Here is a 15,580-nt window from a genome sequence, read left to right on the forward strand (position 1 = left end):
CCCCATCCTATGCTTGGGCAACTGATCATATGAACCCAAGCGTCAGACTTCACTTTTATCCCTAATCAATTTTGTTCTCTCAGGTTTAGCCTATTACTTTGGCCTGTCAGAAAGTTACCTAGGACCATTATATGCGTGCACACAGATGTAGAGGTATGTGTGTTTGTGTGGCATATGTATTTATATATGTAGATCAGAGTTGTTTGGTTTTTTAACCATTTTTGTATCATGGACCCCTTTGACAGTCTGGCAAAGTCTAGGGATCCTTTGTTTGTTTCCTACATTTCTATGAAGGAAATGCTAAATTTCAGTTAGATAAGTTAAATTTAAGATGCATTTTTTCCCTACCCAAGTTGAGGCCTTGACATCTATCCCAGTTTAAGAGCCCCTAACGTACATGGATGCCCATGGCAAATGAGATTAGCTAAAGCACTTGGTTTCTTCATCCTGTGTGGATGCAGGTGTCCATGTAATGGCAGATATACATGCCAAGGCAATGTGCAGCCTGGAGTTACTGAAAAGAATGCTAGGCCAGGCTACTCTCTCTACCAAGGCACAGACCTCACCTGACACTGCCATGTGACCAGCCCCTCTCCCATCCCAGATGCGTCCTGGTATTCTTACTGTCCCCTACCACCTCATTCCTACTGTTCCCTTCCTGCCCATATAACCTGTGCCTCTCTATCTGCAAAATGGAGATAACACCGTACTACCTACCTCACACGGTTATAAGGATCAAACGGATATGGAATGCACTTTGCAAACCTTGAAGAACCATAAAATGTCAGCAGTTGTAAATTAGGCATGCGTTTGGCCATTTGGGACTGTGTAGCTAAAGGGGTCCAAATGGGGCTGTATATGAGTCTATGCCTTAGGCTGCCCCACCTTTCCCCTTAGTCCCATCCCACCAGTTGGATGGACTGTGCCCTCGAAGAACCTGTCCTCGAGAGAATGGGGGGAAGGGTGAGTGGGAGGGCTGGCGCTAATTCCTCTCAAAGGCCCTAGGAGAAGTGGTCATCCATAGTGTGACACTTTTATTAGTGTTTGGGTCTATGGACAGGTGGCGGCCGCTGGTTGGTAGATGGGCAGTAGGGCTCTAGATTCCATAGTCGGAAGTTCTGGGTAGTGTAACGTGGCCGATTGGGCACCGAGAGGAAGGGGACATAGTTGGAGCCTTTGCCAGGTGGAGTCCCAAAGCGATTCCGGTTTACAACTGGGGAAAGGTGGGAGTGGGGAGAGGCAATGTCATTGCATGGTCTGAGCAACTTCCCTCTTTCTGAGAGGGGCCTTGGAGACAGATTCACCTGAACCTGGACCAGGACAGGGTTTGGCCTTATCAGATGGGAAGTAGGGCAAAGATCAGCAATGACCCTCTCCGTCTGTGTTAGCCCCTCTCTTTTCCCTCTAGCCAGCCCTCCTACCTTCGGCCCTCTGAACCTAGATGCAACCTTGCCCCCTGCTGTCCCCTACATCCTGTCCATCCTCACACCCTCCCACCCCTGTTCAGCTCCTACTCACCAAACTCCTTCCCTGGGAGGAGCTTGTCCTGCCATAGAAGGTTCCCCCAGCGGGTACTGGGCTCCATGTACTGGGCAGGGAGTATGGGATCATACCAGGAGCTTTCTCGAAGGTGCTGGGTATAGGCTATCAGGGAGGAAGATGTCAGGTTCTGAGTGAAACCCCTTTCTTCCCCAGTCTTTTTTCCTTTCTTGTCCGAAGGATGACCTCCCACTTTGCCCTCTGTCCCCAGAGAGAAAACGAGGGTGGTTCCTGCCACTATGGACCCTCACACAAATTCCCCCTGCAGACACAGCATTAGGGGTAATGGAAAGACTTTTGGAACTAAGAATCAAGAGACTTGGATACTAGTCTCAACTCAGTCCCTAACTTCATGATGTGGTCTTGAGTGAGTCTCACTCATTCTTTGGGCCTCAGTAAAATAGGAGTGGAAGCTAGCTGCCTACCCAGCTCAGCTCAGAATGTCCAAGTGGAGAGAGGGCCCTGGACTTACCAGGGGCAAAGGTCTGCTCCCTCTGGGAATAGGCTCGGTGCCATCGGGTGTAGGCTGGGCGGCTGATAGGATTGGTTATGTTGTACCAGACATTTGGGTTGTTGTTTCTCAAGCCTGTGTACCACCACTGTCCTATGGCATCATGTCCCATAGGAGTGAACTTCCATCGCACACCCTGCCTGATGATGGGTGCCCATCTAGGGCCCGGAAGAGTTAAGTACTCATCACTACGAGGAAGGAGAGAAGGGTCAGTAGGGCTGGGCTGGGAGTACAGGGAGCCCTCAGCTTTTTCCAGGGGTATATTGAGGCTTCAGGGGGCTTTAGTGGGAGGCGAAGGAGGTGGTCTATGAACTCAGAATAATGTTTTTAAATGCATAAAATACAAAGGAAACAGATTATATTGAAAGATAGTTGTTAAAAAAATTTTTGTTTTTTAAGTTCGTGGACTCCAAGTTAAGAATACCTGCTTTTGGGTTAGGAGAGCAGGGAAAGGGGAGAGGAGAGGGACATTGGGTTTGCAAGTTTTTTCCGAAGTCAGGTTAGCTATGAAGGGATGGGAAGGCTCTGAAAAAAATCTGGGGCCAGGATCCCTGTTGATTCATTAGGGGACTGGGGTGGAGGAGACGTGGCTTTGTGTGTTTGTATAACCACATCAGGTATTAAGGTGCCAACTCTCCTATTTAGAAGGCAGAGGGGACAGTCTAATTCCTCTTGGCAATTCTAAGAAACCCACTGGGCCAGGAGAGAGGAAGAGGGACAAAGAGAACTCCCTCTAGTTGGGGGTGACATTGCAGCAGCTGGTGACTGCCAGGACCATTGAGAACCCACTGGGCGATTGGAGTCCTGGGTTCTGCCCCCAGTTTTCTTCCTGAATCTTTGTGTACCCTTCACCAAACCCCACTGCCTTGCCCTCCACCTCCATTTCTTCATCTTTGGTAAACGTTAAAGCAGTACGTAATGTGAGATTGTTGCTACCTGGAGAAAGAGAATAATTCTTGAATTCCTTACTCCACAGGGTAGTTATTCTGAGGATCACAGGAGCTAAAAAGGCTTCATAATCATAAAGAACTATAAAGGTAATCACAATAATGACAATGCCAATAATGATGATTAGAAACCCTCTGCAGGGGGTTGGTTATTCTATTGCTCCAAAAGACTGGGAGAAATTTCCATTTAAACATTTCTGTGTCTTGTAAAACAGTCAGCCACCTTTTATTGGTAATGCATACTATGTGCCAGGCACTGTGCTATAAGCACTGGGGATACAAAGAAAGGCAAAAATAATTCCTGCCCTCAAGGAACTTAGAGCCTAATGGAGTTAGATAATATCCAATGCAAATAACTCAAGAAACCTGGGTGGCTCTGTAGGTAATGTTGGGCCTGGAGTCAGAAGACCAGAGTCAAAATCCAGCCCCAGACTAGCTATGTGACCCTGGGCAAATCACTTTACCCTTATTTGCCTCAGTTTCCTCAACTGTAAAATGGGAATACCAATAGCACCTACTTCTCAGGATTGTTCTGATGACCAAATGAGATATTCCTAAATTGATTAGCACTCTGTAGGTGCTAAATAAAGGCTTGGTAACACATTGTAGGCACTATATAAATGCTTGTTAACACATTGTAGGTGCTATATAAATGCTTGTTCCCCTTTTATTGCTGTTGAGTCCTTTCAGTCTGCCCAACTCTTTGTGGCCCCATTTGGGGTTTTCTTAGCAGAGATACTAGAATGGTTTGCCATTCTTCTTCTGTTCATTTTACCGATGAGGAAACTGAGGCAAACAGGTTGAAGTGACTTGCTCAATGTCACACAGCCAGTAAGTGTCTGTGGCCAGATTTGAACCCAGGAAGATCAATCTTTCTGACTCCAGGCCTGGTACTGAATCCCCTTTCCCTTCCCCATACGTGCATAGTTATTTAGATGTCGTCTTCTCCATTAGAATGTAAGTTCCCTGAAGGCCTGGACAGTGTTTTTACTTTTTCAAAGCTTTTTATCACTAGTGATTGTTTAGACAGGAGATGGATTCTGAGTGGAGGAAAAGTGATCTAAGAAGTGGAAGCACTCATGGTGGCAAAGAAGAGGGGAGCCAGGAGCAAGGGCTGTGCAGAAGTTGGGATTTGAACTGAGCCTTGACAGAAGATGTGGTTTGAGGGCTCAGATGAGAGGGAAATCTATGAAGACTGCAAAGGGAGGAAAGTGACCAAGCTGAGAAGAGCCTGAAGGTGAGAAGGTGAGGGCTTGATAGCCATTCCTCATGTGAAACTAGAAATCGGAAGTGCGAATGGGACTCTGTGACATGTAAGGGCCCTTCTCAGTTCTAGTAGTCTCTGTTCTGTTCTATGATTCTGTTTTCTATGTTCTAAGGTACATTTTTAGTTCTGATAGATTATGTTCTAAGGTCCTTTCCTTGCTCTGCTCTTCAGTGTTCTAAGGTCCCTTCTGGCATCAGCTGTTTGGGAGGCTGGAATCAAACAGCTCCCCATTTTCCCAATCCAAACCCACTCCAGCTCCATGAGACTTCTGATGTCTCCAGCCTTGAGCTGGACAGAGATGGTAGGGGTGAAGGGGGGTGCGGTGCCCATCCTTCATCCTAGAGACTCACCTATAGAGAGGTGTGGGGAAGTCAGTTTCCAGAGTCCCCTGAGGGACATAAGGACGATCATGCTCCCACTTAGGACCCCCCATGTTTGCTGGTCAGGCTAGAACCGCTGCCACTGTCCTCTTTGTAGGAGGGGAGGTCTATTGTTGCTAACAACAAAGAGAGGACAAGCAGCAAGGCCCTAGCAACAAATGAAGGTGGGGCCTAGGGGGGCTGGGGTGGGAGCCCTGGGTGCTAACCCTGCTTGACTGGGACTACAGGTAGAGGAATGTGGTCACACATTGGGAGAGTCTGTGTCTGCTTTTGATGGGGGAAATCAGAAGAGCTCTCGTTTCAGTTTGACCCTGAGTCAGCTTCTTGGGGGACCATCTCTGCAGAGTTGAGCTGATCCCATAGGTCTTTTATTGATTGGTTCCATATAAAGTAGATACAGAGTGGATCACAGGTAATCTCAGAGGAGAAAGTCCTAGCCAGGACCAGGGGAAGGCACTAGGAAATGCTTCTTATAGAAAGTGGGATGTGAGCCATCTTGAAGGAGGCCGAGAGCCAGGAGGTAGAGATGAGGAGGGGATGGTATTCTAGGTATGGGGAACAGCCAGGGCAAAGGTAGACAGAAGGGAAACGGAGTGTGGTGGCATAGGAACTACTTTGGCCTCAGAGCTTTTGTCTTTCACTACTTTTACAAAGTGTTTTTGGTGACTCCCACCCTCCTCTTCCTCATCCTGGTAAAACAGTATAGTTAAGGACAAATCAACATAATGGCAGTCCGACAAAGGATGCCTCATTCCAGACATACCCCACCACCCCTCACACAGGAGGCAGGAATAGAATCAGAGTGAGCCCCACCATCTGCCCTCTGACATCACACTGAGCATCTCAGCAATCAGAGTTCTAAAGTGCTTTATTAGTATTCTCCTTTACCCAGTTGCTTTGGCTGCTTTCTAAAAGAACTCAAGTCACTGAATCCCCTGACCTTTCGGTCCCTGAGGCTAGTTGGGCCTTAGTAATTGCATCCAGATAATAGCTAAAACTAATTGCTATTTCCCTTCTCCTGTGACCGCCACCCTAACTAGACAGCTGGGTTTGACATCTGCTCCCTCTTTCTTTCCCCTTTTTCTATCCCCACCCCGCACCCCAGACAATTCAGGCCACAAGAGTGGTTTTCCTCAGCTCATTCATTAATTACTCGACAAATATTTAAGCACCTACTATGTGCCTTCAAACACTGTGATCTGCCTGGAGGATACAAAGATTACCATGAAATCGCCACTTCCCTCATTCTATTGGGGGAGATACAACATGCACATATGTAAGTAAGTTCAAAATACATAAATATGAGGGTTTTTTTTTCCTTTTGAGGGAAGGAGTAGGAAGCATTAGTAGCTAAGGAGATCAAGAAAAAATACATATAAAGCAGTTCATTGCCTGAACATTGACAGAAACCAGGGATTCTAAGAAGGCAGCTAGAGGGCACCAGATCTGGAGTCAGGAAGAACAAAGTTCAAATGTAACCTCAGATACTTACTATCTGTGTGACCCTGGGCAAGTCATTTAACCCTGTTTACCTTAGTTTCCACATCTGCAAAATGAGTTGGAGAAGGAAATGGCAAACCATGCCAGTATCTTTGCTGAGAAAACCCCAAATGGGGTCATGAAGAGACACAACTGAAAAAAAATTGAACAACAAGGAGAGAAAGGTGATTGGGTGATACTTTTCAGAGCACAGGAACAGAATCACAGAATCTCCAAAGTTGGAAGGGATTTCAGGACCACCCCATGAACAGCCTCCCCAACAAGCAGTCATTTGACTTTTGTTCATTCAGACTTCCAGTGAGAAGGAACCCCTTATCACCTCAAAAGCTGTCCATTCCATGTTTGGGGAACTGTGCTTATCAGGTTTTCCTTAAATCCAAGTGAAATCTTCCAGTGCCGACTCCCACCTATTGTGCCTGGTCTGTGGCCAAGGAGAACTCTTGGTAGTGGAGAGCTAGTATTTGTGAAGTTGATTTTTTGGACCGAAGTATGTATTTGCATTTATCCTATTAAATTTCATCTTTTAAAAAGAAAATGAATTTACTTGTGCAAGCATTCATATTTATCTGAACCTGCCTTTATGATGTTGATCCCGTTATCCTGCTCCCTACTAAACAAAGAAAACCTACAAAAAACACCCTCATCATTAACATGCATCATAGTCCAACAAAAAAATTCCCATGTTGATCATGCCTGTTTCCCTCTGCATTTTAAGTTCATCGCCTCTCAGGTAGGAAGTGCTTGATATGGTTTGTCTTGGTTTATCATTGCATTGATCAGAATTTTAAAGTCTTTCAAAATTGTTTTTCTCTACAATGTTGCTGTCATTGTGTAAATTGTGCTCCTAGTTCTGCTCACTTCACTTTGCATCAATTCATAGACATCTTCCCAGTTTCCTTTGAAACTGTCCATTTTGCCATTTCTTATAGCACAATGATATTCCATCCATATACCATAATTTGTTTAGTCATTCCTCAAGAGGATAGCCCCTAGTTTCTAATTTGGAGCTACCACAAAAAGAGCTACTCTATTTTTGTTCAAAGACATCCTTTTCCTCTTTCTTTGATCCCTCTGGGGAATATAGGCCTGGTAGTGGTAACACTGGATCAAAAAGTATGCACAGGTTAGTAACTTTGGTTACTAACAATTTGGTTAGTAACAATTCCAAATTGCTTTGTAGTAGGGCAAATTCATGGCTCCACCAACAGTTCACTAGTGGGCTTGTTTTCCTTAGGCCCCTCCAACACTTGTAATTCTTTTTTTTTTTTTTTTTTTTTGGTGAGGCAATTGGGGTTAAGTGACTTGCCCAGGGTCACACAGCTAGTAAGTGTCAAGTGTCTGATGTCACATTTGAACTGAGGTCCTCCTGACTCCAGGGCTGCTGCTGTATCCACTGTGCCATCTAGCTGCCCCCCAACTGCTCTTAATCCTAACGCCTTCCCTCTGTTAATTATTTCCTATTTATCCTGTATAAGTGTGTTTTGTATATATTTGTCTGCAGGTTATCTCTCCCATTAGATTATAAGCTGTTTGAGGGCAGGGACTATCTTTTGCCTCTTTTTGTATCCTCAGAACTTGGCACAATGCTTTGCACATAGTAGTACTTAATAAATGTTTATTGATTGCTTAATACCATACCAAAGGGAAGCCTACAGTTCTTTTGTTTCTTTTGCTTTTTTGAAGGCAATTGGGGTCAAGTGTTTGATCTGAGGCTGGATTTGAACTCAGGTCCTCCTGACTTCAGGGCCAGTACCTTGGCCACTGCGTCACCTAGCTGCCCTGGAGCTTACAGTTCTGTAATTGTGAATCAGCAGAACTTTCCAGCTGGCTTATAGTGGCTTAGTCCAGCAGCAAGTTTACTAGAACTTCAAATGAGGCACAGGTGTGTTGTGCCCACAGGTGTGTTGCTCAGACCCAAATCCAGGTCAGGAATTTGCAAAGCTCAGATGTGGGGGCAGTAAGCAGACTTTGCTCTAAATCAGAGCACTTCAGGAGGACTGAAAACTTATAGGTCCCCAACCTGAGCTATCCCTGGAATTACACCCTAATCAATACCCTAATCAAGCAGTAACAGAATTAGTCTAGACATTTCCTCCAGAAGTGCACAGAACCAGAACTCAGAGGACCTGAGTTCAAATCTGGCCTCAGACACATAACACTTACTAGCTGTGTGACTCTGGGCAAGTCACTTAACCCCAATTGCCTTGCCAAAAGAAAAAAAAAAAGAACCTACTGGTCACCTCCTGAAAGAAACTATAATAAAAACTCCTAAGAATATTATAGCCATAATCCAGAGTTCCCACATCAAAGACAAAATACTGTAAAGAATCAGAAAGAAAGAACTCAAGCGCTGAGGAGCCACTACTATAAGAGAGCAGAATGCTTGTAATAAGATATTCCAGAAGGCAAAGGATATAGGTTGGACCTTTAATTAAACAGAAAACTTTCAAGCATTCCTGATGAAAAGACCAGACCAGAAAATATGAAGTGCAAACACAGGAGTTAAGAGAAACATAAAAAAGAAAAACAAGTGAACAATCATAAGGGACTAAACACAGATAAACTATATTCTAATATAGGGAGATGATACATGCATTCCCTTGGAAGGTTACTATCATCAGGGGTCAGCTAGGTGGTGCAGTGGATAGAGTGCCATGCCTGAAGTCAGGAAGACTCAACTACCTGAGTTCAAATATAGCCCCAGATACTTACCAGCTTTGTGATCCTGGGACAGTCACTTAATCCTCTTTGCCTCAGTTCCTTCACCTTTAAAATGAGCTGGAGAAGGAAATGGCAAATTACAAAGACACTTCTTTGCCAAGAAAACCCCAAATGGGGTCATGAAGAGTCAGACATGACTGAAATAGATGAACATCATCATCATCTTCAGGGGTCATAGAGGTAGTTTGGTAAGTAAGATAGAAGTAAGTGAGAGTAGTTCTGTAACATCTTAATTATCTTAAAAGAAGATGGGAAAGGGAAAGGAAGAGGAATACACTGGGGAGAGAGAGAGGGGAAGGAAGGTTAGGGAGGATTATTTTACCTAATCAAGGTACCCAAGTAAAGGTCTATACAAAGGAGGAGAAAAGGGTGGGAGGAACAGCTGACAGTTGAATCTCATTCTCATTTGAACTGGTCAAAAGAAGGAAGAATATCTATATACACAGTTTGGTACAAGGAAAAAGAAGGGAGAGAGAGGAATAAGAGAGATGTTGGATTAAGGAAGGGATTAGTTCCAAGCAAAACAAATTCTAACTAAAGATGTGCAAAAATATTTATAGCCACTCTTTTTTTTCAGTGGCAAAGAATTGGACACTAAAGTGGTGCTGTCCAATTGGGAAATGACTGAGTAAGTTATGGTATATACATGTTATGGAATGCAATACAATTGTGCTGTGAGAAATGAAGGGGATGTTTTCAGAGAAACCTGAAAAGACTTGTAAGAACTGATGTAGAGTGAAGTGAGCAGAATCAGGAGAACAATTTATACAATGACAACACTATTATAAAGACAAACAACTTTGAAAGACTTAGGAATTCTGATCAACATAATGACCAACTATGATTTCAGAGGACTCATGATGAAACATGCTACCCACCTCTTGATAGGTGAAAGATTCAAAATACAGAATGAGAAATAATTTTTTGGAAATGGCCGATGGGGAAATTTGTTTTGCTTGACTATACATATTTGTAATAGTTTTGTTTTTCTTTTTCATTTGGAAGAGAAGGATGGGTGGAAAGGAGACGGTGGATTTTTTCTAACTGAAAATAAAATTTAAATTTAACAAATAAAAATAATGTAAAAATTGGGAATGGTGATAATTGGCATCCTTGCTTTATTTCCTGATATTATTGGAAAATCTTCTCAGTTTTCTGCATTACATATGTTTGTTCTTATATTTATATAGATTTTATTTACTATATTAGTGAAAGATCCATTTATTCCCATGTTTTCTAGAGTTTTTAATAGAAACGTATGCTGGATATTGTCAGAAGCCTTTTCAGCATCGATTGATATGATAATATGGTGTTTATTATTTATATTTATTAACATTATTATATTGATAGTGTTTCTTATGTTGAACCAATCCTGCCTTTCTGGTATAAACTCAACCTGGTCATAGTATATGATGGTCCTTCTAATATGTTTTAGCAACCTGCTGGCTAATATTTTATTAAATTTTTTGTTTCAATGTTCATTAGGCATATTGGTTTGCAGTTTTCTTTATGTTTTGTCTCTCTTGCTGGTACATAGTATCAAGACCATATTTGTAACCTAAAGAGATTAGAGTGGTACCTACTTTTCTTATGGTAAAAAGGTTATTGTTCTTTGAATGTTTAATAAAAATTGACATGTAAAGCCATCTGGTCCCTGGACTTTTTCTTTGGAAGGTCATTTATGGTTGTTCAATTTATTTTTTCTGATACTGAATTATTTAAGTCATCTATTTCTTCTTGTGTTAATATGGATATTTTATATTTTTGTGAGTATTCATCCTTTCCTCTAAGTTAATCTGTTTTATTGCTATTTGGGCAAAGTAGTTTCTGATTACTTCTTTTCCAGTTGAGAGCTCTCCTTTTTAATTTTTGATATGAACAATTCAGTTTTCCTTTATCTTTAAAAAAATCAAGTTAACTAACTTTTTATCTATTTTATTAGTTTTTTCATAAAACCAGTTTCTAGTTTTTCAAAATCAATGATCTTTTTGCTGTCAATTTTACTAATCTTTTAATTTTCAAAATTTCTACTTTGTTGGGAGAATTTTTTTATTGTTCAAGTTTTTTTTTAGTATGAACTTTTATTAAGCACCTACTAATTGCCAGGCACTATGCTAAAATGCTGGAAGAAAAAAAGCATTCAGAGATATAAAATTTTCCCTTAGAAATAGCTGCATCCCACAAGTTTTGGAATGTTGTCTCATACTTGTTACTTTCTTTTATGAAATTCCCTACTGTTTCTGCAATTTGTTTTTTTCATCCACCAGCTCTTTAGAATTGTTATTTAGTCTCCAATTATTTTTTATTATTTTAAAGGCCTTTTATTGAATATAATTTCTATTGCATTGTGATTGTATTTTTTGTATTTTTGTATTTTGCTGTATTTTTGAGAGGTATTTATGCCTTAATATATGATCATTTCTTATAAAGGTACCTTCTAGGGTGCAGTGGTGGTGCAGTGGATAGAGCATTGACCCTGGAGTCAGGAGGACCTGAGTTCAAATTTGGCCTCAGATACATAACACTCACTGTCTGAGTGACTCTGGGCAAGTCACTTAACCCCCAATTGCCTCACTAAAAAAAAAAAAATAAAGGTAATGTGTACAGCTCTTTTCTATTCCTATTCAATAAGGGCCAGAGCTCTATCACTGCTAATTTTGTAAAGTTCTATTCAGGTCCTTATTTCTTGATTATTTTTTGGTTAGAAGTGTCTATATGTGAAAGGGATACATTAAGGTCCCCCACTATTATGGTTTTTACTTCTCCTAATTCAATTAACTTTTTCTTTAAGCATTTAGATGCTATGCTATTATTTGTGGTATCTTAAGCACAAGAGATACAAGAGATAAATGCAATTTTACTTCTCTCTTATCTCATTTATTAGTTTATCACATCTGTATTTACTGTAGCCTTATCTCAAATCATGATTGCAATGGCTGCTTTTTTCAGTTCAGCTGAAGCACAACGGATTTTGCTCCAGTCCCTCATTTTAATTCTATATGTTTAAAGTATTTCTTGTTAAGTGACACGTCGTCAGATTTGATTTTCTGTTTCATTCTGCTATTCTCTTCTGTTTTATGGGTGAATTCATTCAAGTCATCAACAATCAACAAGCATTTAATAATGTCCTATTATGTTCCAGATACTGTACAAAGCACTGGTGAAAACAAAAAAAACAACCAAAGCATAAAATTCCTACTCTCAAAACGTTCACTGTCTAGTGGGGAAAGACAACATGCAAATATTGCAAACAAATAGGATATGAGCAGGATAAACAGGAGCTCATCTTAGAGGGAAGGCACTAACTTGAAGGGGGACTGGCAAAAGACTTCTTTTTTTTAGCATTTGTTTTTATTTTAATTTTTACTGATACATTTTTTATTAATTTATTTTGAATTATCAACAATCACTTCCATAAGCTTTTGAGTTTTAAATTTTTCTCCCCTTCCCTCCCCTCCCCAAGACGGCACACAATCTGATACAGGCTAGACATATACATTCCTATTAAACATATTTTCACATTAGTGATGTTGTAAGTAGGAATTAGAACCAATAGGAGGAACCCCCAGAAAGAGGAAACAAAACACAACAGAAGAAAAAAAATAGCACAGAGTATGCTTCGATCTGCATTCAGATTCCATAGTTCTTTCTTTGGATGTGGATAGCGTTTTCCATCACGAGGCCTTTGGAGATGTCTTAAATCCTTGTATTGCTGAGAAGGGTTAAGTCTATCAATATTAGTCATCACACAATGTAGTTTTTTTGTGTACAATGTTCTCCTGGTTCTGGCAAAAGACTTCTTGCAGAAGCTATTTTACCTGGAACCTAAAGGAATCCAAGAGGTAACTAGGTGGCGCCATAGTGCACAGAGTAATGTGCCTGGAGTTCAAATACGGCCTCAGCCACTAGCTGGGTGACCCTGGGCAAATCACTTAACCCTGTTTGCCTCATTTTTTGTTCATCTGTAAAATGAGTTGGAGAAGGAAATGGCAAACCACTCCAGGATCTTTGCCAAGAAAACCCTTACTGGGGTCATGAAGAGTCAGACATGACTGAAGAACAAAAGGAAATCCAAGGAAGACAGGAGATGGAGATAAGGAGAGAGAGAATTCCAGGCACATGGGACAGCCAGTGAAAACGTCCACAGTCAGGAGATGCAGTGACACATGTGAGGAATAGTCAGGAGGCCAGTGTCACTGGATCTAAGAATAATGAGGAGGGGAGTGAGGTATAAAAGGACTGGGAAGGCGATGGTAAGAGAGGTTATGATGCACTTTGAAGGATTTTGTTTGATCCTAATCACTCTCTCCATCTGTCCTCCTGTCCTTTTTCCTCTCTTTGCTTCCACCTCTCTGTTTATGAATGAGAAGGTGGTAGAAAAGAGGGAGTTTGCCTAACATGATCTAAAAACATAAAGGCTTGTTTCCTCTCTCTTGCAGCTTTTCTCTTCCCCTTCTCCTGTCCCTGATCCTAAGTGTTTCCTCTTTCTTCCTTCCCTTTTAATTCTCCTTCATGTTCCTCTTTCCAACATTTGAGTCTGTTTTACTCATGACTATTTCCTGACCTATCCCGCTCATGAGGGCAAATCAAGCCCTTTTCAGGGCTGTTCATCCATCTTTGCAGTCCACCTTCATCCAACTCTCAACCGTGGCCCCAGGAAGCCACAGCACGTGCAGCAGGGAACACACCTCAGTAAAATCCTCTTGGCAGACAGGCTAAGCCAGGCTGAGGGTAACCAATAGGCCTCAAACCCTTCAGTGAGTTAGATGTGAAGATTTCCTCTGGTGGAAGGGGTGGATGAGAACAATTTGTTCCAATGGTCATGAAGGCGGCTGAAGCAGGTGCTATGGAGCATTAGTCTTGGTCAGACATCAAAGATGCCAAGGTCATACACTGCATGCCGGGTCACCCCCGGTTGTCCTGTTTTGTCTTGCTACTGCACTTCAATGACTCCGGGAGGGAGACTGACAACTTTGTGCAACTCTGCCTCGCTTAAATGCAATTCACTCGAGTCAAGACGTCACCCTGTGATGTCATTGGTCCCACTGGTGGGTTTCCTCCACCCTTGTCCTTGTTGATTCCTTTATTTCTTTTGAATTTAATGTATTTCTGTCAAAAATCTTTATGGGTAGTCTGTGTGTGGTAATAATCATGTTCACTCTTATCTAGTTCGGATGAAAAGGGGGTTCATGGGATAACATTCCATTCCCATATCCCTTCTCTTCTTATTATATATTCTTAATTTTAGACACTTTTGCTTTGTGATAGTGATTTCCCTCCCCTTCTTTCTTGCTTCCCCAGTATGCATCCCATTGCATCCCATTTATGCCTTTCTCCTTGGACCGTCAAAACAAACAAAATCACTAAAAGGTCTGTTATTTTTACTATACTCTATGACCCTTAAAAGATATTAGGGTTTTGAGAAGAATTTATTTCTTATTCCCCTATTATGTTTTTTTTTTTTTACTTATTTTATTTTATTTTTTAGGCAATTGGGGTTAAGTTACTTGCCCAGGGTCACACAGCTAGTTAAGTGTCAAGTGTTTGGTCTGAGGCCAGATTTGAACTCAGGTCCTCCTGACTTCAGGACCAGTGCTCTATCCACTGCGCCACCTAGCTGCCCCTCTCCTACTATGTTAAACAATTTATCCACACACATTCTCTTCTAATTGCAACATCAATATGTGTGCCTTTCTATGCTTCTCCTGGTGCCTATATTTTCATTTTAAAATGTGTATTCATTTCAGGCTTTTTCATTAGGAATGCTTAGAAATCCTCTATTCTATTAACAATCCATTCCCCCCTCTCACCCTCCACTCCCCATCCTCTCCCCAACTAGGATTACACTTACTTTTGCTGGATAGGTTATTTTTGGTTATAAGACTTTCTTTTGCCTTGTGGAATATTATATTCCAAGCTCCCCTTCTTTATGGTGGCAGCTGCCAAGTCATGTGTGATTCTCAGCTGAGAATCTTGCCTCATATTTTGAAGCCTTTCACCAAAACCTATCTCTTCTCTCGTTGTCCTCATCTCATACAGACATGCCTTCTGTCACTTCAATCTCTCCCTATCTACTGGTTCCTTCCCTATTGCCTAAAAATATACCCATATTTCCCCCATCCTCAAAAAAAACTTCATTTGATCCTTCTATCCTACATCTCTTATACCCTTTGTGACTAAACTTGAGAAGGCCGTCTACAATGCATGCCTCCACTTCCTCTCCTCCTGCTCTCTTCTTAACTGTCCGCAGTCTTCTGGCTTTCAACCTTAACATTCCACCAAAACTGCTCTCTCCAAAGTTACACCAATGATCTCCTAATTGTGAAATCCAATGACCTTTTCTTAATTCTCATTCCCCTTGACCTCTCTGAAACCTTTGGCACTATTGATCACTCTCCTCTTTATACTCTTTTCTCTCTAGATTTTTGGGACACCACTCTTTCCTAGTTCTCCTCCTACCTATCCAACCATTCCTCTGAGTTTCCTTTACTGGAACCTCATTAAGGCCATACCCATTAACTATGGGTGTTGCGAAGGGCTCTATCCTAGGGCCTCTTCTTTCTCCCTTTACACTACTTCATTTGTTTGACGCAGCCGCTGCAGTGGTGAGCATGAGACCAGCTCAATACTCTTAACCCGGAGGCACATTGATGAGGCAGGAGACAGCAAGATGGCAGGAGCTCCGTTTATTAAGTGCTAGTAGCTTTCTTTTATA

General features: G+C 41.8%; 1 protein-coding gene across 1 annotated transcript; it reads right to left on the bottom strand.

Moving 5' to 3' along the window:
* Positions 1–294: 294 nt before the first annotated feature.
* On the bottom strand, positions 295–4,697 carry CUNH19orf71 (chromosome unknown C19orf71 homolog). Its single transcript, XM_027851310.1, has 4 exons — positions 4,615–4,697; positions 1,958–2,319; positions 1,519–1,788; positions 295–1,213 (listed from the first exon to the last, which is right to left on the bottom strand). Exons 1-4 carry the CDS (start codon positions 4,695–4,697, stop codon positions 1,038–1,040), a joined length of 891 nt encoding a protein of 296 aa, XP_027707111.1. The 3' UTR covers positions 295–1,037.
* Positions 4,698–15,580: the final 10,883 nt, after the last annotated feature.

The sequence above is a fragment of the Vombatus ursinus genome, unplaced genomic scaffold (genome assembly GCF_900497805.2).
Source record: "Vombatus ursinus unplaced genomic scaffold, bare-nosed wombat genome assembly UNPS02009173.1, whole genome shotgun sequence".
Classification (NCBI taxonomy): domain Eukaryota; kingdom Metazoa; phylum Chordata; class Mammalia; order Diprotodontia; family Vombatidae; genus Vombatus; species Vombatus ursinus.

Bases quoted from the DNA above. Each gene is read 5' to 3' on its own strand.
- CUNH19orf71 (XM_027851310.1), bottom strand. From the start codon at position 4,697: ATGGGGGGTCCTAAGTGGGAGCATGATCGTCCTTATGTCCCTCAGGGG. The intron at 1,789-1,957 runs GCTAGCTTCCAC...GGGAATTTGTGT, and splicing joins TGAGCTGAGCTGGGTAGGCA to GAGGGTCCATAGTGGCAGGA. The intron at 1,214-1,518 runs GTGAGTAGGAGC...ACCTTTCCCCAG, and splicing joins CCTCCCAGGGAAGGAGTTTG to TTGTAAACCGGAATCGCTTT.